Source organism: Haemaphysalis longicornis, unplaced genomic scaffold (assembly GCF_048455015.1).
Source record: "Haemaphysalis longicornis isolate Haplotype H1 unplaced genomic scaffold, Haemaphysalis longicornis Haplotype H1 scaffold_9, whole genome shotgun sequence".
NCBI lineage: Eukaryota > Metazoa > Arthropoda > Arachnida > Ixodida > Ixodidae > Haemaphysalis > Haemaphysalis longicornis.
The window spans coordinates 150,497,834-150,525,093 of NW_027526460.1; the positions used below are offsets into that span (position 1 = coordinate 150,497,834).

The window sequence follows — 27,260 nt, forward strand, 5'->3', positions numbered from 1 at the left end:
CAACGCAGTCACAAAGAAAGATGCGTATCCCCTCCCGCGCATCGACGACGCCGTCGCCTGCTTGCATTCCGCTTCATACTTCTCTTCAGTCGACCTCTGGCTGGGATATTGGCAGATTCCGATGCACTCTTCTGACAAAGAAAACACAGCGTTTCTGACGCCGGGTTGTCTCTTCGAATTCAACGTGATGTCTTTCGGAGTGGGTAAAGCTCCCGCCCCCTTTGAAGGTTTCATGGACACCATCTGCGTGGCTTGAAATGGGAGGCATGTATGTGCTATCTGGACGACGTCATCATCCACGGACGGACATTCTACGAGCACAATAGAATACTATCTACCATTCTGGACAACATCACGGAAGCGGGCTTGATGCGCAACTCAAAGGAATTCTATTTCAGAGAGAGTCAAGCGCTCGTGCTCTGATTCCTCGTCAACAAGGAAGGCGTAAGACCTGACCCCCCAAAATTTTTGCCGTGCGTAATTACCCCGCACCGCGATCCCTGAAACACCTAAGTGGCTTCCTGGGCTTGTGCGCCTATTTCCAACTATTCATTCGAGACTTTGCGCAGCTATCCAACCCTCCGACTTCCGCACTTCGCAAAGGACACGTTTTCGCGTGGAGATCGGACGGCCAGTCTGCTTTTCAGCAGCTGAAATCTTTGTTAACTTCTAGCCCCATTTAGCGACACTTTGATTCAAAGGCACTTATTGAGCTCCGTCCAGATGCGAGTGGTGGGGGGTTGGAGCTGTGCTTGACCAGCAACATAAAGGAGCACAGCAAGTTGTTGCTTATGCCAGCCTCACTCTAACCAAAGCCGAACGCAATTATTCAATAACGAGGTACTGTTACAATACGAGTTACAAGCAATGGTGATTCGCAATCACCCGTGTAGCCCATGTACGGCGGAACAGTGAATTGTGTCGCCGAATGGCAGGAAGAAGAAGTGCAAGAACGTGCGACCTACCAACTGTCTGCTGACCAACCCCTTTCCCGCTTCACGACTGCCCTATGTCAGATCTTGTAAACAACGCATTCCCTATTTATTACGTCTGTAGCAATATAATCAAACTCATTTGTTCAAAAAAAGAGAAACCTAGGGCACCTTGTGGATGATGTGGCGAATTATTTGAAGTTGAAGTGTACACCACCCTCTGATAAATTTGAAATATTTTTGTTTGTTAACACTAACTTGTAATGCTTGACAAAACAGATTAGCGTGTTCCTTAGGCCTTTGGAAATTACACAATAGCAAAGACATGTGGTTGACCTGTGGTAAAAATTTTCGCTGGTAACATTCATCATCAAAAACCTCTGATCTCTTGTCGTGCAGACGAAACCTTCGTGTATGACATGATATTCGGTGTCGAGACGGCTCTCAACCTGCTCTCGGACGTGTTGATGCTGATATCTCTGCAGTCATGGGTAAGTATACTGCTTTACCGCATGCCCAAGAATATTACGGCATGTCCATCCCTGGAGTGGTATTCCGTGTAGAACATGTTCTAGTGTGCCTGATACTGAATTGCGCTAAGTGTAGACACAAATAGGACGCTAACAGGACTGGGACGAGGCATCCTGTTAGCGTCCTATTCGTGTGTATACTTAGCGCAATTCAGTATTAAGCATCCCCAACTAGCCCCATTCCAAGCCCTTTTGATCTAGTATACCGTCCGCATTGCCGTTTCCATAAACCAGAGCGTGATGGGAGCATGGAAAACTTTGTGCGAATGGCAAAGCCACCCAGAGACTCTTGTCGTGCCCCATTTCTGCATTGAATGGAACTGCAAAAAAGATTTTAAGATTTAACCTATTGTTCGGAATGCCATTGCTGTATACAGGTAACTGTACAGTATTCGGTAACTGTCATTGTGTTTTTAAAACGGCGCTTCTTGATTGTAGACAGGTTGGCGTCGCTTAATTGAAGCCCGTTAAAGACACATAACATTGGTGTCAAAAAAAATATCCTGTTTCCCTCACCAAAACAAAGTACATTATGCGACTTTCTTGCCGCAGTGGAGCCTTCTCTCTTACCTGTAGAAATCTGCAACAGCAATAAACTGCGCATATTGGCGCAACTGAAAGGAACTACACCAATGGTTATAATATACGTTTAGATGCGTCGTTGGGGCACCAAAATTAGGACCGTACTCAAGAGATAAAAACATGAAGAAGGACGTTGGTTGGTCATGTAAGAGTAAGATAAATATTTTGCCTAGGTAATTTGTGGCAATGGTGGAGGCATGTTTATATTCCAAGCATAAAAGAGTCAAGAATATAATAATGGGAAAAATAATGGCCACTGCGGCCTGAAGTGGCCGTACTCTATATCGACTATACGATTGTTTTATTTGGTTTGGTGTTTAAAGGCATCCGAAAATGGTTTATTGTTCTGACGAGAGAACTTATCAAAGCCCTGTAAATTTAGGTGGTACACCACTGCCGAAAGGAAAGTAATTAATTGTGAGCTTTACTTATGGGTCGGCAGTTTATGTAGCCCCAAGCTTGTCCTCCCTCCCACGGGCTCGAGAATAAGAGGGGGCAGCAAACCTTTCGCCCTTCTGTGTACGCCATTTCGCGCGGATGTAACGTTAGGCCTACACTGGGCTAACCAGTTATATAGACTCTAAACTCAATAGCACCTGAAACTAAAGGGTTCCAGGTGCTAATTCATGTTATGAGGACTGTTACATTGCAATAAAAACGCCTGTTCCGAAACAGCACTTAAGAAAACAATTACCAAGGATATAGGCGAACTTACCGGTATAAGAACCTTTATCCATTGTGGAGATTACAGTGACAGCAATCAAAGTCGAATAAAGTTTTCTTAAGGGCAATATTATAAAAATACAAAAGTAGAAAGACTCCTTACAAAGAGGTTCCAATGTCGATGACTGCACCCGGAACCTCGAGTTTAACAAAGTTAATAAACAATAAACTTAGACAGCCATAAATACCATTGCAACGAGCTTGTTAGAAAACATGAGGCACTCCAAAATAACAAGGCAGAATTTATTTCAAGTGAAAAATAATAACATAAATCACTTCATCAGCGTAAAAACAAATCGACATATCAATTTTACATTAAAAATAAATAAGCAAAAAATGAAGAGAACTAATAACCGGACAGAAGATTGTCTTTCAAGGAACGTTTTGAAGGACCACGTGAAATTACTAAATTTCACACCACGTAGTAAAGTATTCCTAATTCATATTGCAAGCAAAGTTTAAGTCATTTTTCTGTACTTGGCTTGAACCTCCTTGAGTAACCGATCATTTGGTTCCGAACCAAACGGCAATTTTCGTGTCGCGTTTCTCTTTCACTGATACAAAATGATTAGAACATAAATTGACCCTAACTAGGAATGAAACACGACCAAATTCTCGTTATCAGAGTGAGTCACTACTTCTTGTATATGGATGATTTTATGCCTGTAACTTTTGTGTTTGGCACACCGAATTTTATTGTAAAGTCTTTTTCTGTATCACACAAGTTAGTCGTGGCCTGCTTCGCACAATACGCTGGGACGTCCTCCGGCTTTGCCGGCACTGCTTCTGCTGTGGTCTTGATCCAACTCAGGTTTGTCTTAATACCAAAAGATTGTGCCCGCCTCCGTGTACTGAGTGACTGCAGCAAGCAAGGCTAGAACAAAAACTTGAGGATATTAAATGAGGTTTTATTCATACCATTGTCGCAACTGACAGAACGTGAAACACCACATCCCAGGACTGATATACGGGGACGATATAGTACTAGCCCCACATACAGAACGTGGTTTACAAGTGGTTACAGATATATACAAGAAGGCACCTATCATGGGATTACGTTTTACCACAGAAAAGTTGGCAATATAATTCCGAAATGTAATGCTCGTAACAAATGAGTATTTTTCAACAAGAAGCAATGCATTAGGTAAAAAAGTAGGAATATCTGGACCTGCGTGTAAAACAAGGCGGTGCCCATCTACCGGCTCAAAAGACCTTTAACAAACGCAGGAAAAGAAACGTCGCTATTACCAGCCACGCAGAAATAGGAGGGGGGTGGGTCAATGAATATGAAGCAGTTAATTGAATCTCAAAGGTGGCGATGGTACCACCCATCACTTTGAAAACGTAGTTATACGTGCCAAATTAGCGATTTTATTTTGGCTAGAAGAAAGCCGAAGGGCGGGACAAGGATTCTCTTTATGAGCACTCAGCAAAACAAAAATGAGGCAGTACAGGGAGGCACGGGTTGCAGCCCTTTGAAGCGAGGAAAGCGTAGAGTTAACATGTGTTTTCAAGTACGGCTTATGCTGTATTCGGGTGGTCGCTCTAATAGATTAGCTCAGAGAACGCCGATGCGGATGCTTCCCCCACTCCGAGCCAGAGCCACTGGTGCCAGGCGAATGTCAAACCGATCTTGGAGCAGCAAGCGACAATGGCGCAGCGGCGTGGCCAGCACGGCTACTGCAAACGGCCAGGCTTGCTGCGGTGTTCGAAGCTGCTGTCCTCCTCGGCGTCGATTTCGGTCTGCAGAAGCAGCGAAGACAGTTCCCCTACACTCAATAGGCGTCTCCGTTTCGACATGATGCGGAGATGCTTGCAGTAACAGCAAAAAGCCGCCCGCATCTTCCCACGGGGGGAACTCGAGTAAATGCGTCGCATCTACTCGAGGCAAGCAAAGCATCACGTCAAGCGAAAGCCAAACAAAGACGCCCTTCACTGAATTCCGAACGCGCGCTCCGCCGCTTATATACGTTGAAGGGACTGCGTAAGCCGGTCCCAGTCGACGACGTTGGCGTACTTGTAAAGCGGCGAGGACCCTAGGTGTTTGAGCCAAGCGCGGATGTTGCTTCGCCGGAGAACGGCACACCGGTTATATGCGCAGCGCGCCCGAAGGAGAGGAAACCGCGGAAGAGAGAGTACTGCACATGCGCCGGCCCCAGCGCGTCTGCCGCGGCTATGACGCAGCGTGCCGCGGCTGTGACGCAACACAATCCACGTTAATCCAATCCAATCCAATCCAAATCCAATCCAATCCAAGCCAAGCCAAGCCAAGCCAAGCCAAGCCAATCCAATCCAATCGAATCCAATCTAATGCCCTCGCGAGAGAGTGTTCGAATCCAATTCAATGCCCCTCGCGAGAGAGTGTTCGCTTTCGCCTCGACTCGACGCGCATGCGCAGTGAGCTTGCGGACTACGGACGCCAACGCGGGTGACATCGTGAGTTACTGAAATGCTCTGCATTTAAAACGTCGAAATACTCCCAGAGCATACCGTCGGCTAGGCAGGCGTATATGAGCGAGTCGCGGCGGCCGGAGTCACATGACCCGATCGCCTCCAGATTTCGGCGACCCTCCCACTTCGGAGTCAGAGCAGTCGGAGGCACTCGGAGTGGAGGACGGCGCTCTGAGACGACCAACGAACATACGTCGAGCGCTCGATTTCAACCACCCGAACGCGGAGTCGCTTTCCGGAGTGCTCCAGAGCGCTCTAAAACGACCACCCGAATACAGCATTAAAAACATTCATAGCGTCATGGCAAGACATAGCGCCGGGTATGTTGCAGAGCCTTCATAGTGAAGAGTTATATTTGTCGATACCCCAAAAAATGCGACATCAAATAGGCCTGGGAAGCGGTAAATGCCAAGGGTAATAACTAAGAACTCGAACACCGGCTGCAACTTTTGTAGTGGTTGACAGCCACCGGTTTGCCGAGATTCCAGCTTAAAGCAACGGTGTCGCCTTGTGACTCTTGTCGTACGCGCAAATACCAGCCTCTGGGGTTTTTCTAATGAAACCTAGCGTGAGAAGGTCTTGTTTCCGCTTGATTTGCCGTCGGAATAATGTGAAGGGTGGCCAAAGCGATGCGCAATTCAGCACACATCACTCCTGGAAATCGCCGCTCACTCACACATTAGGCAAAAATGAACCGGATTATTTTTCGCAGGCAGCGACAACCTAACGACGGCGAGGTGTGTGGCGTTAATTTGAGGCGCTGCCATCGCGCTGCAAAGTTCCTTCGAAACAAAAAACGTTTCGATACTTTCGGTGCTGTACATTGAGGCACATTAGCAAAACACGCAGGCGAACGCCACCTGCTGCTGCTGTCGGAAAGCTGTGTAGGATAAGTCCCAGAAAAGCAGCGCTCCTGAAATAATAATAAAATATCATACAATCCATTAAGCAATCAATTTATTTTCAGTGCCCGGGAACGACGGTGATGTCTTACTGCTGGTACACTAACAAACATAAAAACAAACAAAATGACATGATACATACAACACGTATCACTCAAAATACGCTACACTAATAGAAGCACAAAGAACGGTAATAACAATGATTCCACCCTCCATGGACGGGAGAGTTAGCTACAGATAATGTACTAGTTAAATGAACATACAGCCAATTACAGGATAGCGAGGTAAGGATAAAAGCTATACAAAGAAGAAGTTGAATAAAATGCAGTAACTAGCAAACAAAGGAAGGTAGCATAGCAAGATTATGTGAACGGAGTAAGACATATACTGTTAGCTACAAACAGCACTACTCATTTCTGCACGAAACTGGGCCAGAGAGCCATTAAAACATCCAATTTGTCCAAAGAAAGTTATACAGGCATTGCAGTCGGTGGATCGACTACTAGTTGCACCAGTATGGAATGGATAGCGTGATCGCGTGCACTTCGGGGGAACTCAGAGCATAAGCTGGGACAGACGTTCTGGGCAGGAAATGACTCCGTGTAAGAACTTGTGCAGAAAAAGAAGATCAGCTCGATCACGCCTAGAACCCAATGGAATAATCTGAGGTAGCTGATGTTGACTAGAGGACGAAGAAGAACTGCGTCCAAGCCGGTGTTTATATTTTGACGGGACTTTTTTCGGCACTCGTTCAAGATACTGGTGGTTGGACTGGCAGGTTTCATTCCAAACTACAGATGAGTATTCTAATTGTGGGAGGCAACCTGACGAGTAAAGCTTTAAAAAAAGAACAGAAGAAGTGCAATCCCTTGTAAACCTGCACACCACACCCAGAGAGCGGAGGGCCCGCCCTACCATTTGTCGTATATGGGTAGTGAAACTGATGGAACTGTCGAGCAGCACTCCAAGGTCTCTAACCTCGGAAACTTTTGAGAGACGAGCATTTTTAGGCGTGTAAGAGAATTGGAAGGGATGTGTTTTCCGGATGTAGGTGCTAACTTTGGTTTTCTTAGAGTTCAGAATCCCTGCTCAGCACAACAGCGCGCGAAAGATGAGATGTCATGTTGAAGGGCGAAGCAGTCCTCTGGGCAATTATATATTTTGTAAACCTTTATATCATCAGCATAAAAATGAAAAAACGAGCTCTTAATAGAGGTAGATACGTCAATGAAAAGAGAGAACAGAAGAGGGCCCAACACGGACCCCTGAGGTACGCCGCTGGTAAGAATGTAGTCGACAGATCTTTGGCCATTTACACTAATATAACAGCGTCTGTTAAGAAGATAGCTGCCTAGTAAGGCAACTAGCGGAGCATTGAGGCCAGAGAGCATGTTTTTTGAGCAACAGTGCATGAGTAACAAGATCAAAAGCCTTACTTAGATCACAGTAGACTGCGTCAATCTGGCCTCGGTCTGTGACTGCTTTGGATGCACGTCATAATGCAGGTAAGGTTAGTTGTCGTTGACTGCCCAGTTATAAAGCCATGCTGATCGGGTAACAACGCATTTTTTACGCACGACGAGAAAACTGTGTGTAACGAGGGCTCAAATTGTTTGTACGCGGCACAGAGGATTGAAACCGGCCGGTAGTTCGTTGGACGTGTGCGGTTGCCTGACGTAAAGATAGGATATATTCTAGAAATTTTCCATGTAGCTGGAAATGTGTTCGTAGTTAAGCAGTTATTAAATGTAGATGTTAGAACAGGAACTAGATTATCTTTAAAACAGTGTATCGAACCGAAAAAAATACCGATTCGGTTACGGTTCTGGTTCAGGCGAAATATTTCGTTCCGGTTCAGTTCCGGTTCGACAAAATCACGTACCGAAACGGTTCGTGAACCGGTTCGGGAGCTTGAACCGGTTCGCGAACCGGTTCGATGAGTTGAGTTATCACTGAAATTAGAAAAAAAAATTGTAGTTTAAAGCGACGGTCAACTCAAAATACAAACGAAAATTCAAAGTGCTGCTCTTCCCAAAGGGCAGTGGCGCAAGGCAAAGCAAACTTTAAATAATTACGTGATATTAGAAAAACAGATGAAGTGGCGACGATTTACCACGTACTTTCACGCCCAGACTTTATGTTGTCCTAGCGACTATTCATAAAGCCACCGCCAAGAGATATGACAGTGGGATATATTTTGTGCCCTTTCCTTTTTTGTTGAAATCGCAACCGTCGCTATGGAATCCCCCATCACGCTAACTTTGAAGCCTTAAATTTAAGCCTGCGTACTGGCGCGTTCAAATACCAGCGCTTAATACCAATGGCGCACATTTTTTATATTTGTAACAAAACAGAAAAATCATACAACAGGCACATTAATACTTCCAATGAATTAGATTATTCGGTCACCCTGAATAATTTGTTAGCTGTCACCATATCTAATGTGTTAGCTACAGTTTTGTTAAAAGTAAGCTTTAGTTAACGCTCAGTCACTGCATCATTGCTCTGACCACTGCAATACGTTTTGCGATAGCTATACCGGATGTGTGTATTACAATCAGTATGTCATCGTACCGCCTGACCCCCGGCCATCGTTCCGTGTGCTACATTGCGGAATCTTATAACAGACTATGCTGTTACAAAATGAAAGGGAAATTTGACGCGCGGAGCATGAGATGGGACATTTTTGGTTAGACGCTCTTTAATTCGTCCACAGCAGTACTCCCTTCCGGAACGAGTAGCAGTTGAAGTAATGTAGTGAGCTGGGAAGTCAGTACAAGTGCACCTTCGAAAGAAAGCAGATCTGAAAGAGACAAAACTGCATCAGCAGCAAACGGCTTAGCCACTGAGCAGCTCCTGCTGTCACACTTGTCAAGTATTAACAATTTGCTGGTGTCGCACCTTTTAAACGAATTATGAAATGCAAAAAGTTTGCACACATTGGGTGTGAGCTTTCGCTGTTGCGCTGTGGAGCACTCCTGCAGCCTGATTGCTCCAATAAAGTCGCAGCTAAGCAAGGGCAAAGTCGTTTTATATCCCCTTCAAGCTGCCGAGAACGACATTTCGTTTGGCCAGCTTGCACTACGCTCGCGCTTCCAGCAGCAACAGACCATTGCTACATCGGTGCTAATTCATTTCCCCTGTTGTTACATACAGCGTGATAGTGTTCAATTGTCTGGAGGGGAAAGTGCGCGAGAGGGTACGAAATTAATGGTACGTGAAAAAAAAAAGGCCTCAATTGCTTTGACTGTGCCATATCAACAACGGAGGAGGGTCGGACCGTTTCGGTATGAACCGGTAACCGTTATTTATTTTATCGGTTCAGTTCCGGTTCGGGTTCAGCGTGCTCAAAAAATAACGGTTCGGGTTCGGGTTCAGTTCCGGCAAAAATACCGGTTCAGTTCCGGTTTTCGGTTCAGTTCGGTTCCGGTTCGACACCCTGCTTTAAAAGCTTTAAGTATGGCCGCAGGAATGCCATCTGAGCCAGACGACAAAGAAGGTTTCATGTGCTTAATAATATTAATAATCAATCAATCAATCAAGCAATCATGTTTATTTACGTGCCCAGGAACAGCCAGAGGCCTGAGTGCTGGCGCACGGATAGTTACATGAAAACAAAATACAAGAAACATATTGCAAGAAACAAACAAGTGACAAGACACACACAAATTGAAGTAGCGAAAATTACAGAAATAAAGCACAGGCGGAGCCTGGGTACAGGTAGAAAAGAAAAAAGAAGATGCCTTTGTGGCTCAGCTTATTGTAATGAATGCATCAGCAGAGAACAAAGTTTTACAGTAAGACGACAAAAACAATGAGAAGAGTTAGAATCAAATGATAAGACAAGCATGATAAGTAAACAGCTTCAAAAATAGGCAACTATATTGGTTAAACAGAACCGCAGAGAAACCCAATTTTAGCAATAAAAAAAAGAAAAACGAACGACAGAGATATTATAGAATTTTAACATACTGCGTTCAACAGCGCAGTACGGTAAATTGTAAAGGAGCTTTGAAAGACGTCAAGGCGTTCGGAGAAGCGGTTGTAGCAATTCTGTATTCTGCGCACAGGAGAATGTTTAGAGTTGCGCGCAGCGGTCAAGAAAGGGCGATGTGACCTGGTGGGCCTTTGTGGAACCCTAAACTATAAACAGTTGATTGATTGTGGGGTTTAACGCGCCGATGCAACGCAGGCGATTAGGCGCGCCGTAGTGGAGGGCTCCGGATTAATTTTGACCACCAGGGGATCTTTAACGTGCGCCGAAATCTCGTACACACGGGCGTTTTTGCTTTTCACCTCCATCAGAAAAGCAGCCGCCGCGGCCGGGAATCTAACCCGCGACCTCGTGCTCAGCAGCGAGACGCCTTAGCCAGTGAGCCACCGCGGCGGGTAACTCTAAACAGTTAAGCAGGTCCGCACAAGAAAGGTCACCATGAACAATTTTGTGAAGAAATGTAAGGTCTGCACGCATACGTCTGCAGGTCAAGGAAGGGATGGAAGGAACTATGGGTAAGTCAGAATCAGGATGAAAACTGTGATTCTGATGACGGTGCTTAAATATGGATAACAACTTCTCCTGCACACGTTCTAATAATTCACTACAAGATTTGGAGATGCCGTTCCAGGCAACAGAAGCATATTCTAGCTGGGGAATAGATATTGCATTGTATAGCATTAGAAATGGATCTGGAGAAGAGAATTCCTTTGTAATCCGACACACATTTCCAAGGCTTCGGAGTGCTCACCGGGTGATGAGCCTAATATGAGAAGAAAAACAGAGGGTACTGTCGAAAAGAACGCCGAGATCCCTAATCTCCTCAACCCTTTGCAAAGGAGCTCCCTCTATACTGTAGGAAAATAGTAGACGATGGGTTTTCCGGCCGTACGTGAGAACCTTTGTTTTAGCTAGATTTAAAAGTAGACAGTTTTTGCTGCACCAGACCGATAATTCCGACACATCCCTCTGCAAGGCACAGCAGTCCTGAAAACTGCTAATGTGCCTAAACAGTTTGACATTATCAGCCTAGAGAAGAAATGAAGATTTTGTTAACACTGTTGACACATCATTGATAAAGATAGAAAACAATAGTGGACCCAGCACAGAACACTGAGGTACACCACTCGTTGCAGTGTAAACACTAGACCTTTTGAAGTTATCTACGTAAAAGGACCGGTCAAGGAGATAGTTGGACAACAAGCAACAAGGCTTGCATCAACACCGGACATAATAAGCTTGTTAATTAATAATTTATGGTTCAATACATCAAACGCCTTACTGAGGTCAAAATAAATAACATCCAACTGGCCGTTTTCACAAACTGCAGCCGAAGCCTGTGTCATGAAGCTTGCAAGATTTGTAGCCATCGATCGACCCGAGAAAAAGCCGTGCTGATTTGGTATCAGAAAGTTCTTGACGCAGGCAGCAAGAACGTTGTGCAGAGCTGACTCAAAGAGTTTTGAGGCGCCACAAAGGAGTGAGATTAGGCGATAGTTAGTAACGGCTGACTTATCACCATACTTAAATATTGGAAAAATTCGAGCAATCTTCCATGCACGAGGAAATTTGCCGACAAGTAAACAGTTATTATAAATAGAACTTAAGACAGGCACAAAAATGCTGCCGTAAGCCTTGATGAGGGCTGCTGGAATTCCATCTGCACCACAGGAAAATGACGGTTTCATCCGTTTAAGGCTATCATTGACAAGTTTTTCGTCGATCATAAGTGTACTAAAATTAAACATATTATTAAACGATAGGCGTTCGTCGTGACCATCTGGAAGTTGAAAGACAGAATGAAAGTACTGAGCAAAGCTCGTGGGAACATCCTCAACCGGTTCCCCATCAGAATTAAGCAGGCTAATGTGTTCTTTAGACGCCTTAGAACGGCCGCGTACATACCTCCAGAAGTCAGCCGGTTTCTGAGACGCAAAGCCTCTAACGACTCTATATAGAGCTGGTGGTCACGCCGGTAGAGGCTTTTACAAAGTGAGCGTTACCGACTATAAGGTCCACTTATGAGATTAGCGGCCGGGCGCCCGGGCTGCGCGTGGGAACCCGCCGCTCTGTCTAGCGACGTAGCACTGCCAACACTGCGGTGCAACCGCCGCCAATTCGTCACGGCGCGCACGGGAGACGGATCGTCTGGCCCACCGCATACCTCAAGGATAATCCCCCGTTGAGAAAGCAAACAGTGCCGCCGGATTCCAGGAACGTCTGCTCGACGCGCGGAGGTGGTGGGATTACCGGCGTGTCTCCATATTTGTCGAGCCCTGGTCAGCATGACGCACGGTCGCCGTCCTTAGCTTTCACCCCGCGGGATCACGCGAACCTGCTCGTCTGCGGGCGTGCCATGGACCCGAAGGTGGCGACGCCTCAATGAATATTCCGTGGCGTGCTGAGTGACAGCTGTCTACGTGAATTTGGGCACTCCCATACGCGTGTACGAACGCTACAGGGGCGTTCCCGAGAGAGTGTGATGTCGAGGTTTTATAAGGCCGAACTTGGCCGTTGGAAATCGTTCTTGTCTGAGCGCTGAGCTGGCAGTTCCCGGCGGGACAAGGAGACTCGACCCTTAAAGCTAGGTTGGGATTTATGAGCCCCCTAGTCGAGGTTAAGATCGCGTCGGGGGTCTAGGGTGCAGCGCCGCACCAGGCAACTAGACGGATCTTGCGGCGAGACAGGGTCTCGGCCGTTGTTTTTTGAGCGGTTTGTGTACGCTCCGAGAATAGGAGAGTTGGACGAAGTTGAGGAGCTCGAGTGATTTGTGCGCACTCGGAACTAGCGTCCAGCTGCAGTTTGCAGTTTTTTTTCTTTTTATTACTCATGTACCTAGTTTTCCTACGGCAAATAGCTGTATATAAACTCCTCGTTTCATTTAATCAACCTCAACGCCTCCAATTCGTCAATTCGACCGCCGTCTCCAAGAAATTCAACACCATCGCCCGGCCAGCCTCCTGCCAAATCAACCGGAGCCCGGGCGATTGGGTTCCTGATCGACACCGGACTTCGGGGAAACAATCTTTACTCCGACTAAACTCCGCTTTCCACTTATCCAACCCAGAACGCTTGGCCTTTTTGTGGGCGCTGTCCTTAAGTTTAAGCGAACTTCGAAGTTCTTTAGAGAACCAGTGGGAAAATTTGGAATGAACAGGCTTATAACAAGCGATGTACTTTTCCATACCACTCCTGACAATTTCGGTAAAACGTCGAACCTGTTCGTCAACATCATTAACATCAAAAACACTAGACCATTCAGCAGATGAATAAAAGTGATAGAGCCCAACATAATCTCCACACTTGAAAGCATATCGCGGGACTGCACAATCCTCAACACCGCCATAGCAATGCGGGGCAGCGACGGAGACAGAGACAATAAGAGGGGGGTGAAACTTGTCGGGGTGTACAAGAGATATTTCGGAGGCACACACTTGTACGTTTTTCAAGTTCGAGAAGCACACATCTAGGACGTTACCACAGAAGTTTTCTATGTGGGAGAACTGCTGCAAGGAGGTGAATGATTGAAAATCTAATAACATGGTGCATTTTTGCGCTGCAAAATGGTTTTTATGCTGAAATGAAAGACTGTTCCAGTGAATACCTTTGGTGTTGAAGTCCCCTTATGGTTGGAGTGTGAATTAGAAACATTTTCAATGGATGTGAGCTTTAGATTATATTCAGCAGGTAAAATATCCGGGGATACATAGAATGCACCGATGAGCAGCTTCTAATAATAATAATAATAACATTAGTAATAATAAAAATAATTCAACCTTTATTTTCAGTGCCCAGGAACAACCATAGGGTCGTGGTACTGGTACAAAATAAAAAACAAAAAAACACTAAAATTAAAACGAGACAACACACAAAAATACTATGTAAAACAGAAACAATAAAGTATAAAATAGTTACAGAAAACTTAGAAAGCAAAAAAGGAAAAAAAGAACAAAAGGTCAACAAAGAAAAGACAGGCCTAATGTTTCACGCCATGACACTCGGCCAGCGAAACGTTCAAGAGACGCGAAAACTAGGAACTACACAAGCGCATATTGAATGAACATGACAGAGTATACGTATAAAACCAAAGTTTTCTAACAAACTGTTAGGAAGTTTCAAACATGAAAATAAAGCCTTCAGCGTTCCTAACACTGACACTAAAACGTACAGATATTCAAGTACCACAAAACAACAAAAAGTGAAAAACAAGCAACAACACAGTTTGCATATAATAAATAGGGTACATAAATTTGGAATGGCATAAAGGACTTAAGCTACAACAGTTTTCAACTCATTCGAGAACAAAGTAAAAGAGCTCTGGAATATATCAAGACGAATGGAATATTCATTATCTGCACATTGTATTCTGCAGATGGACGAGCGTCGGCTATTTAAAGCAAAACTGGTCTGAAAGCTGGAAATTTTCTGAAAAGTTTGTTTGGCATGTTGACATTTATAAGTAACCAAATCTTCACGCAAAATATTACCATGAAGAAGTTTATAAAGAAAAATAATATCACCTCCCTTTCGTCGACACCAAAGGGAAGGATTACTTTTGAGACAAGACATGCTGCCGTTTGTGTCTCCTTGTACGTGACAGAATCAGCACTTAAAGATTGATAGGAACTTATTTGGAACCCTTTCGATACGGTCACTGTTGGACTTGCAAATTCCATTCCAAACAACATAACCGTATTTGAAAATAGGCAGCGGAGAGTCGAATACAACTTTAGGAAAGGAACAGGACTTTAAACTCTCTAGAATACATGCAAACGGCACCCAGACATCGAAGAGAGCCTCGGGTAATTTGTGTAACTTGGGAGGAGAAAGTTAGAAAAGAATCAAATAGTACTCCCAGGTCCCGAATTTCGGTCCCCCTCGGCAGTGTAGTGCTTGAAACTTGATAAGAGTATCGTAACTGTTGAGTTTTTCTACTATTTTACACAACTTTTGTTTTTGACGGATTCAAAATTAGATGGTTTTTGGTGCACCAACGATGAAATGACACGATATCAGCCTGAAGAGAATTACAGTCCTGAACATTACGCACTTCTCTAAAGATTTTCATATCATCAGTATACAACAAAAAAGAAGAATCATGAATGGCAGAAGCAACATCCTTAATGAAAATGGAAAAATAAGGGGACACAGGAAAGAGCCTTGGGGCACACCACTGATTGCTTGGTACCTAAATGATGTTTGATCGTTAACATTTACATAGCAATATCGCTCCTTGAGATAGCAACGTTTGAGACCCACCAAAGGAGTGTGTACATCTAACATAATGAGCTCTGCAAGCAATAACGCGTGGTTGACAACATCAAAGGCCTTGCTCATGTTACAGTCAACCACACCAAGCTGGCTTCTACCAATGATTGCTGGGACAGCCTGCTCCATTAAGCATACAAGGTTCGTGGAAGTTGAACGACCACGCTTAAATCCATGTTCATTAGGAATAAGAACGTGTTTAAATGAGAAAGACAAGACCATATAAAGAGATAACTCGAAAATTTTAGAGGCAGAAGAAAGGAGCGAGACAGGCCTATAGTTTATAGCGTCAGTTTTTAGGCCTCACTTGAAAACAGGAAATACGCGAGGGATTTTCATTAATAATAATAATTATAATCAATCAATCAATCAATCAATCAATCAATCATGTTTATTTACGTGCCCAGGAACAGCCAGAGGCATGAGTTCTGGCGCACGGGTAGTTACATGAAAACAAAATACAAGAAACATATAGCAAGAAACAAACAAGCGACAAGACACACAAATTGAAGTAGTGAAAATGACAAATAAAGCACAGGCGGAGCCTGGGTACAGGTAAAAAAAAAAGAAGATGCCTATGTTGCTCTGCCTGTCGTAAAGGCCACACGACAGGCAGAGCAACAAAGTTTGACAGTAATACAACAAAAACAACGGAGTGTGGAGACAAATGATAATATGAACAAATGACAGTAGATAGTTTAAAAAATAGGCAACTATCAGTTGGATAGACACAACTGCAGAGAAACCAAATTCCAGAAAAAAAAGAGCGACAGACATATCATAGGTGTTTAACATACTGTATTCAACAGCGCTGTCCGGTAAATTGTAAAGGATTTCTGAAAGATGTCAAGGCGTTCAAAGAAGCGGTTGTAACAATTCTGTATTCTGCGCACAGGAGAGTGATTGGAGTTGCGCGCAGAGGTCAAGAACGGGCGATGCGACCTGGTGCGCTTTTGTGGTACACTAAACTCTAAACAGTTAAGCAGGTCTGCGCAAGAAAGGTCGCCATGAACAATTTTGTGAAGAAATGTAAGGTCTGCACGCATACGTCTGCAGTTCAAGGAAGGGATGGAAGGGACTATGGGTAAGTCAGAATCAGGATGAAAACTGTGATTGTGATGACGGTGCTTAAATATGGATAAAAACTTCTTCTGCACACGTTCTATTAATTCACTACTAGATTTGGAGATGCCGTTCCAGGCAACAGAAGCATATTCTAACTGTGGTATACATATTGCATTGTATAGCATTAGAAATGGATCTGGAGAAGAGAATTCCTTTGTAATCCGACACACATTTCCAAGGCTTCGGAGTGCTCACCGGGTGATGAGCCTAATATGAGAAGAAAAAGAGAGGGTACTGTCGAAAAGAACTCAGAGGTCCCTAATCTCCTCAACCCTTTGGAAAGGAGCTCCCTCTATACTGTAGGAAAACAGTAGACGATGGGTTTTCCGACTGTACGTGACAACCTTTGTTTTAGCTGGATTTAAAATTAGACAGTTTTTGCTGCAGCAGACCGATAATTCCGACACATTCCTCTGCAAGGCACAGCAGTCCTGAACACCGCTAGTGTGCCTAAATAGTTTGACATCATCAGCATAGAGAAGAAAAGAAGAGTTTGTTAACACTGTTGAAACATCATTGATAAAGACAAAAAACAATAAGGGACCCAGCACGGAACCCTGGGGTACACCACTTGTTGCAGGGTAAACACTAGACTTTTTGTAGTTAACATCTACATAAAAGGACCGGTCAAGGAGATAGTTGGACAACAAGGCAACAAGGCTTGCATCTACACCGGACTTAGCAAGCTTGTTAATTAATAACTGATGGTTCACCACATCAAACGCCTTACTGAGGTCAAAATAAATAACGTCCAACTGGCTGTTTTCACAAACTGCAGCCGAAGCCTGTTTCATAAAGCTTGCAAGATTTGTGACCGTCGATCAACCCGAGAAAAAGCCGTGCTGATTTGGTATCACAACGTTCTTGACGCAGGCAGCAAGAACTTTGTGCAGAGCTGACTCAAAGAGTTTTGAGGCGACACAAAGGAGTGAGTTTGGGCGATAGTTAGAAACGGCTGACTTATCCCCAGACTTAAATATTGGAAAAATTCGAGCGATCTTCCATGCACAAGGAAATTTGCCTAAAAGTAAGCAGTTATTATAAATGGAAGTTAAGACAGGCACAAAAATGTTGCCGTAAGCCTTCATGAGGGCTGCTGGAATTTCATCTGCACCACAGGAAAATTATGGTTTCATTCGTTGAAGGCTGTCATTGACAACTTTTTCATCGAACCTAAGTGTGTTAAAATTAGAGTTATTAAACGATAGGCGTTCGTCGCTGCCATCTGGCAGTAGAAAGACAGAATGAAATTACTGAGCAAAACTGGTGGCAACATCCTCGACCTCTTCACCATCAGAAGTAAGCAGGCTAACGTGTTCTTTAGACGCCTTAGAACGGCCGCGTACATACCTCCAGAATTCAGCCGGTTTCTGAGACGCAGCAGCCTCTAACGATTCTATATAGAGCTGGTGGTCACGCCGGTAGAGTATTTTACAAAGTGAGCGATACCGACTAAACTCCGCTTTCCACTTGTCAAGCCCAGAACGCTTGGCCTTTTTGTGGGCGCTATCCTTAAGTTTAAGCGAACTTCGAAGTTCTCTAGAAAACCAGTGGGGAAATTTGGAAGGAACAGGCTTATAACAAGGGATATACTTTTCCATGCCCCTTCTGACGATTTCAGTGAAACGTCGAACCTGTTCGTCAACATCATTGACATCCAAAACACTAGACCATTCAGCAGATGAATAAAAGTGATACAGCCCAGCATAATCTACACGCTTGAAAGCATATCGCGGGACTGCACAATTGTCAACACCGCCAGAGCGATGCTGGGTCGTGATCGAGACAGAGACAATAAGAGGGGGGTGAAACTTGTCGGGGTGCACAAGGGATATTTCGGAGGCACACACTTGTACGTTTTTTAGGTTGAGAAGCACACATCTAGAACATTACCACAAGAGTTTTCTATGCGGCAAAACTGCTGCATGGAGGTGAACGATTGAAAATCTAATAGCATGCTGCATTTCTGGGCTGCATAATGGTTTTTGTGCTCAAAGGAAAGACTGTTCCAGCGAATACCTGGGGTGTTGAAGTCTCCAAGTATAATGAGCTTATGGTTGGAGTGTGCATTTGAGACATTTTCTATGGATGTGAGTGTTCGATTAAATACAGAAGGTAATGCATCCGGGGATATATAGAATGCACCGATGAGTAGCTTCTCGCCCTTCGTGAGGCCTACCTCAAGCCAGACTGATTCGTCTAGGGTCTCGAGGTCAGCACGCCGCATGCAATGCACTGAATGATCAACGGCAACGAGAACCCCGCCACCTTTTTGTTTAGGTCCAGTTAATTTTCTGTCTCTTCTAAAGATTTGATAGTTAGAAGGGAAATAGTCGGAAGACGAGATATCATCGGAAAGCCAGGTTTCAGTAGTGACAACAGCAGAAAATTTAGAGCATACAATATTTCAAATAAATTCAGAGGACTTAGTTCGTAGACCTCTAGTGTTTTGATAGTATATGTCGAAACTCTCGTACTTACTGATCATTTTCAGTTATTTCAGAGCTGTACAGCATACCAGGGTGGACCTTGCCTTGAAACGGCTTGAAAAGGCAGCCTTTTGGCCACATAGACGGGTCGCTTAGGCGCCTAAAACACTCCTCGTTAACAGTTACGCAAAAAGAAGAATAGGAGTCGTACTTGGTCCTAAGGCGTTTGCACGACAATGGCGTAACTTGCACAGTTGACAAGTGAGCGAACAGTTGAGCAGATGTGGTGTTAGCGGACAGTTTTGAAACAAAGATGACCCTGGAGCTCGGTGGTCGGTGTACCACAACCAACTGAGGAGCTTCCGACGCACCCACGCGGGGAGGGCTCCTTTTCTTCTGCAAGTTCGTAGGCGGGCCATTAAACGCAGTGTCGGACCTAGGAGGCGGGGGCAGAGGGTGGACCGAAGGGGAAACCATAGTGCACAAGGCCATAGCAGGTTGACTGCTGGGGCGGTCAAAGAACGGCGAAGCGGTGTTAGAGGACAGGAAGGGGGCACCTTCACCAGCTGCACCGGCGGCGGCTTCGGCGAACGACGACCTCGTAGGGATACCCGACTGCGGTGACGTCACCGGCGGCATGAAAAGATTAGCAGGCTTCGGGGAAGCAGGCGGAGAAGGCGGGGGACGCGCGAGCTCCCCTCGCAGGCAGCGAACCTCCTCACGCAGGGAAGCGACGATTGCAGCCTGATGGGCAAGCCCAGCCACGTTGTCCCGTCGAAGAAGCCGGTTCTCCTCGCGCAGCTCGGTGACAACATCCCCGAGAAAAGAGAGGCTGGCGCAGGCTTCGGACAGGAGATTCATCAACGCAGCTACCTCTGCGCGTAGGTCCGCCGAAGGGTTGAAGCTTGCTCCGACAGGGGACGCCACTCGTTTGGCCGGGATGTTCGCTGGCTCACCGTCTTCGCTGGCTTGGTAACCGGGGTCGCTAGGCCTAGCGGGTGACGCCGCAGCCACACACAGATTGCAGACGAACGGCTGCTCACCGGAGCTCAAACGCTGCAGTTCCTCGTCCGGAAGAACAATGCACTTTCCGTGCGCACGGCGTTTACACGCAGAACATCGAAAAAACTCCTGCCTGCCGAAGAAAGCGAGGCAGCAGAGGAGGCACTTGTCCTTACTGGGCGCCATCATGCGGCCATAATAATAATAATAATAATAATAATAATAATAATAATAATAATAATAATATTCTCTATTTGCGGTAAACTTGGCCCTTGGGGGCAAGCAAGGCTAGACGGAAAGGCTGAGGCCCGTACGCTAGTGCGTCTGCTAGCCTGCCACCCAGGGCGGGTGATGACGAAGCAAATGTCTCACACACACACACGCGCGTACTCACACACACACCCGCACACACGCACACGCACGCACGCACGAACGCACAGGCACGCACGCACGCACACACACAACACAACAATGGCACGGGGGGAATAACCATTAGAAACGAACTGTTAGAAAAAACTGTTAGAAACGAACGCCCTTCATTTGAGGAATTCAAATGACTTGAAGTGGCTGACGTTTAATAATACTCCAACAAACGAAAATTTGTAGAATCGAGACGTTATGAGGACGTGACAGAAGGATTCTACTCGATGAACGCAGGAAAGAAACATTTGCCATCTTGCTACCATTCGTGAACTGAAAATGTCTATCTTTGAAGTGAATTTCATTTGCAGTAGTTGTTTTCGCACCTGACATTTTTGCGGCTGAACAGTTTGCCGTCACAGAAAATCTTAACCTCAATGATCCGGTAAATAGGTGCGTTAGGACAAATCATGTGGTTTTTGAGGAGTCGTATTTTATGTTGCATAAATAGAATGAATTATGCAAGGCGGATTTGATTTTGAAAACCAACATCAGTGCTTTAGCTGGTTTCTAATAGCATATTCAGCAAACACGCAATAAGCAGAGATGTATGTGTGTCTTATGTAATTTTCAGAAATCGCGCGGCACGAAGTTGAAGCTGCTGGTGTTCTTGGCCTGGAACTCTCTGTCGACGGTCCTTTGCTATGTCACTACTTTAGTTTACATCCACGCCATGTTCACGGAGGTAAGAGCCCCATATTTGTTCTGCTTTTAAAAAATTACCACTTTGCGAAGTTGTGCCTGAGTTAGGAACAGTGATAGAGTGCACACGGGCAATACTTCAATAAAACGCAATGAAGTGGCTCAATTTGTATCACGAAGATTAAAAAAAACTCTTGGAAGATTTCTTCAGTATTTTCGCTTGTTTTGAAATGACATGTTCCTTTTATATGCGACTTTTTCAGTGCTAAGGTGTAACTGTTACTGCTGTGTGCTTCAAGGTATTCAACGCATAAGTTAAGGCTAGTGGGCATCCTTAAGTTTTTGTAGGCAGCAAAGTTTTGGAGTTTAGTAACTGCGCACAACCATTTGCGGTGCTCTTCTTGAGCTAGAATAACATGTTCATGTGCAGGTTCAAGCATTAGTGTGAGTTTGATCTTTCATTTTTTAGGCTCACAAGGTGGACTTGTACGGGACCGTAAGTATTTTTAGCGTGACATATTTTTAATTACCGGTGATAGCCTGAGGGATGGAGAACTATTAATAATTTCAGAAACACTGGGACACTTTTCACCTAAGATTTGTAGTTCCTACTAAGTTCGACTTGCAACATAAAAAAGACATTACAGCCTCTATGTGCCAAAAGTACAGTGTCCTGTTTGAAATAAAAAATACTGAAATACCGAACAGAGCGGTTTAGGATGCTTTTGCGTTGGGAATAATTTTCAGTATATTTAGAGTTGGCACTTGCGGTGACATTCATAACAATGTTTGCTTTCATTTGGTCCTGGTCAGAGTACGCTTCATATCGCCTATTATACTTTCACTGCATTTTGGTATAACAAACGAAACGACATTTTGGTAATGGTATACTGGTTGCTCGTTCACATTTCGACCAGGCTCTTGAATGCAACATTATTGGCCCGGTTGAAGCACAGGTGCGTGCCTCAAGCCCCCAATCTTCCTTAAAACCACTGGTAGGGCGTGTTCACCGATTCAGAGTCAGCGTTTGCGCACCGATGGCGCAACATCATATAGTCGATGGCTTGACAGCAGTGTTGTACACGTTCCTCTGAAACAGTAACGAAACCTCGTTCCTCGTTCCCCCCCAATGTTGAAACCAGTTCCCGTTACAAGTTCCTTTATTGCGAAAAAAAAAACGCGTTCCAGCTCCACTTCGAACATCGGAACGTGTGGTTACATTAACGCTACATTTCATTTTTAAATGAACGTATGATGTCGGATAGTCCCGTCCCGAGGCGAAATAAAGGGCGCAATTTAAAACTCACACCAAACTGCGTATAATACACTAATAGAAACACCGGTGGCAGCAGATTATCTGGAGGAAAAGAATCGAAGGAAACGCTCCTAGACAATTTTTTTCAGGGAGCACTGGACAAACTCCAGAAATGTCTAACTGCGATTTTGGTGCTCGTCTATTATGGGTGCAACACATATGGCACTTTCCGCTTCGTTCTTACAAATGCGCAGTAAAATTACTGCGCTTCAGATGTGCAAATAGAAAGTTACGCGCACTACCATATTTAAATTTCTTGGATCGGAAACTGTGTCGAAAGGAACAATACATAGGCGTTTAATGAATGGTTTTTACAATAATTCAGTTTATTTAAAATACTTTACAAGCCCTTTGCAGGTAATTGAGTAAGGGGGTTACAAAAGTGAAGCTTTGCGGATCATACAGCACAAATTTGCGAGTAACAAAACACAGCAGAACAAGCAATGGCTACAAGGCTCACCATAGAAGTTTAAGTCAAGAAAAATTTAAAAAAGGGAGCGGCGTACTCACGCATAAAATCTACGCGCTAGAATTACAATGTATACAGAACACAATTAGGGTAGTAGAGAAAGTAAACAACCAAAAATAACCAAATATTTGGACACGACGCACAAATCAGTTGCTGTGGTTAGAAAACACAATCCTTATAAAACATGTAACAAAAAAGTAGCCGCAACTACGAAAACAAAAACTACGAAGAACAGAAGGAAACATAGAGCTAAACGAAACTAGAACTCGTCCAATATTGGTACCACGTTAACTTAAAATGACAAAAAGAAGCACGGTTTGCTGCAAAAAGACAAATCTGGCAGTAAAATTCTCAGAGTGAAAGGGAGATGCGTAAGAATCTTCAGCAAGAGTAAAAAATAACACAATTTTAGTAGAGTTCTTTCCTTCTTTACAAATGAAATTTCTTTAACGGTTTGAGGACAGGGGGAAAAGCTGCAAGGCGAGGAAGTGAAACCGTTAACTTCGTTGAATTCATAGCTAAAAATCTTCCATCGGTTTTACGTTGAAGCAGCGGACAACTGCTTGGTTTTTTCCTTTTATCGCGGCGATCAGCAAACCGAAGCCGCCTATCCCAACTTTTTGCACTGTGAATTTAGTTCATTTTCATAACTTTAACGGTCGGTTGTAACTTGTCATGGCAACAGGCAAGGTTAGCGGCTATAAAAATACCTGCAGGCATTCTTGCAATTTTCAGACTTCCCGACCAGATGTCCAAATACTTCGTCTTTTGACTTCACGAGCTTCTCAACTGTGTGACATCGAGTGCAGTTGAAGAAACCCCATGCGTAGAACCCGACGATGTTGTTTGATGAGCATCGTTGAAATCCGAAACAATCTTTGGATTAAGTTGTCGTGTCTAATTTTTTTATCTAAAGAGGGCTGAACCTTTCAGGCAAAATGTAAGCGTCGCAGAGCATGCATCGTTTCTTTTGGGTATACGAATCACGAAGGTGTAAAGTACCTCAAACCTTCATTATAACAATTCTGGAAAGTATAATTTCTTGGGTTTCGAATAGCAAACTTTCTATAAAACCTAATCAATCATTTGGGAATCTTCACGATGTAATAGGGATACATGCACGTCATTGTTCTTTAAAAGGGAGAACGACACTATTGTAAACATAATGCTGAAGTAGATTTTTGGGCAAGGTTAGACGGCCTTTCTGCGGAAAAGCGCACTGCTAAAATCACCCTGCACTGTGCCCCTCCTTCTGCCCCTCTATTATAGGCCCCTACCCATCGCATTACGAACATCACATGGTTTACGTCGGTGTTTATAATAAAGGTGAGAACATGTTTGCAGCAATATTACTCGAATAGTGTACTCGCATGCTGTTTACTCTAAATGCGCCACACTGGCCCATTCATGGAGGTAATCGATGCAATTTGATTAGCTGGAACAGGGCTTCATTCCTCGGCGCTTCGTTCCATTACTTGTGGTGTAGTACTAACGACGCCGGGATGAGCCCACATTGAAATGGGTACAACTCATATTGAGTTATTCGTTACTTGTCATAATAAGTTTTTTTACAGTAGAGGTGAGCGCTTGTAGGAATTACCGCTATATTTGTGAAGTGAAGTGACGTGAAGTTAATTTCCTTTCGTAGAAAAGACTGAACCGAGGCAATATGCGTTTAAGCCTGACGAGACCTCGGTGCCCGAAGCCAGTACGCAGTGCAGATATGAACCCAAAAACCACTTAATACATAGATGAAGCGACAATCAAAATACAAAAATAATATGCAATCAGTAGCACCTAAAAGAATAAAAAATAAGAGCACAATAATAGGCCAATACAAATTGATTAATTGTAGGGTTTAACGCGCCGACGCAACCCAGGCGATGAAGAGCCCCGTAGTAAAGGGCTCTGGATTAATTTGGACCACCTGGTGATCTTTAACGTGCGCCGAAATCTCGAACACACGGGAGTTTTTTCCTTTCGCCTCCATCAGAAAAGCAGCCGCCGCTGCCGGGAATCACACCCGCGACCTCGTGGCAAGCACAAATTGATACATGTACAAGTGCAATTAAGAGCATACGGGTGAAATAAAGTAACTCATTTCACTCAAGTACTTGTGTGAAAAAGATAGAAATAGTTATATACACTTACATCCATGAACACACATACATACACATATGCATATGGTATCTCGAAGACACAACTTACGTTTTTGCATTACAAGTTCACCTTCAATAAGGTGTTGTTTGGTCTTTTTGTGTAGCATGTTTCAATATAAAAAGAAACTGATCAGCAGAGGGGGATTTGTTTAGGGCGTTTGGCACTTGAAAACTGTTTTTCTTCACCATAATTCGTCCACGTTCGCGGAAACTTAGTTTTACCGCGCGAAGATTGTAACCTATGTTGCTATCGGGAACACAGTAAAAGGGATTGAAGTGAATGTATTGAAGCAGCTGAAGATAACCCACTTGGTCAGCTTTTAATATGCAGTGTTTAACAAATGGTGGTTGCCTACTTAAATTTCCTGGTGCGCCATAATATCCCTCAGTAGCCCGCAAGGCCCCTTTTTGCAGGGCAAGTAATTTTTGGTAATTTGAAGACGTGCTCGTACCCCAAGCGCGACTACAGTAAGAAAGTCTTGAAAAAAAAAAAACAGGGCATTATACATAGACTCTTTTAATCAAACCGGCTGTAGATGAGAAGCCCTAAAAAATAGGCCAACAATTCAGAAGCATGTTTGGAAATATGAACAGACTACGAAATATTTCTACTAAACCACACAGTAAGAAATTTTTGGGAAGAAACCTTATTCATTATTATACTGTTGTTATAAGTATTGCCGCAGGAGGAACCCCCCCCCCCCCCCCGTCCTACCCTTCCCATCTGGGCATGCGACATAGCGCCTGTAAGAAAAGGACTGAAGGGACCACAAGGAGGAAGTTCGAGACGCGTTCTTCCTGTTTGCCAGTGCTACTGCATCCCGGCATAGTGTGTTTTCTCCGGGTGTATCTGCGCCATTAAACTCTCCTATTTCATTTTTCCCGTGACATTTCTGGTGGAGTGTGCGGGGTACCAACCCATGAGCTTGGACCAAAATAAAACCCTCGCCTTCAAACCAATCGGAGTGGACACAGCACCCGTCCACAAGGCCATCCGCCGACTGCGAGGCCTTGAACCCGAGTTCGGCTGTCTTACAACTCGAACAAGGGCCATCACGACCAGCACCACCAGCCAAAGTACCCAGTGCAGCGGTTCCACCTCGCCGCTGGTTTTTCACGCACCACGCACACCACGGCCGTTTCACAAAGACCCCTTTGAGAACATAGACGGCTGGCTGGACGATTTCAATCATGTACAATTGCAAGCTCCGCTACGTTTACTTTTCGCTGGAAGACACTGCTCGAATATGGTTCCTAAATATTGAGCGCTAGATGACTAGCAAGCCAGAGTTACGCTGTAGGTTGCGGACGACCAACGGCAGCGACAGCAGAAAGAGAAGGCCGAGCGGGCTCTTCAGTCCCGGGATCAGAAGGTAAAAGAGAGCGTGGTCATGTTTGTACAAGACATGTCGTTCTTGCATCGTAAGTAGCGTTTGAAACGGGATGAGGGAAGAGAACGCACACACGATGGCTCTTCTGTCGTCCCGTTTCAAGCGCTACTTACGATGCATCAACACCAACTAGCCCAACTGTCAATTTTATGTCGTTCTTGTTCTGGCGCGCGATCCCGAAATGAGTGAAGCAATGAAGGTGCGCCACCTCATGCGTGGTGTCAAGTAACAGCTTTTCGCTGGACTTGCTCGAAGCCCTCCTACGACAGTAGCGGAAGTCGTACCAGAGGCGTCCACAATGGAGCGCTCGCTGCGGCAACGCGCCACACAGTACAGATTTCAAGTGAATATTGCGGCTTGCGGATCATTATTTGTCATGAGAGCCCTCCGGGAACTTGTGCGTAGCGTTCTGCTAGAAGGACTGCAGCTGCTACAAGGAGGGGACAACCAGCTAACCGTCGCTACCATTGCCGATGTTATCCGTGAAGTTCGCCGAGCAGTGGAACTACCGACATCTGAAGTTGAATGGCCGGTTCCAACTTACACGGCTGCGCTGCGTACCGCAGCTCTTGTGACACGCCCAGTAACAGCTTATACTGATGTGGTCTGCACTCCTGCTTCTGTAGCGCCTGTGTTTCGGCATGCTGCTCCACAGCCATTTCAGCGCGTCTTGAACCATGTGACCCGCTACTAATGAAGACGCCTGGAGCGTAAAACGGCCTTGTGGTGGACTACGGACAACCGTCCCCTCTGCTACCATTGTGGAGAATACGGTCATGTAATCCGCCACTGCTCTTATCGCTGAATGGGTCTCCGTGGGTTTTTGCCGGATGCGCCACCACCGCACTATGGGGAACGACCACGGGAAATTCTGGAGTACCTGCCTGCTAAAGAGCTACCCTCAACACCCCGAGTAGTGCACTAAT

The 27,260-nt window shown here is 44.9% G+C and overlaps 1 protein-coding gene across 1 annotated transcript in view; it reads left to right on the forward strand.

The window, feature by feature from the left end:
* Positions 1-1,335: 1,335 nt before the first annotated feature.
* Positions 1,336-27,260, forward strand: part of LOC144153615 (uncharacterized) — a 32,767-nt gene continuing 6,842 nt past the window's right edge. Inside the window, exons 1-4 of the mRNA XM_077685265.1 lie at positions 1,336-1,423; positions 20,933-21,043; positions 21,470-21,496; positions 24,054-24,110. Of these exons, the coding sequence (XP_077541391.1) occupies positions 1,352-1,423; positions 20,933-21,043; positions 21,470-21,496; positions 24,054-24,110 (267 nt within the window). The 5' untranslated portion in view covers positions 1,336-1,351. The remainder of the gene's footprint in view (positions 1,424-20,932; positions 21,044-21,469; positions 21,497-24,053; positions 24,111-27,260) is intronic.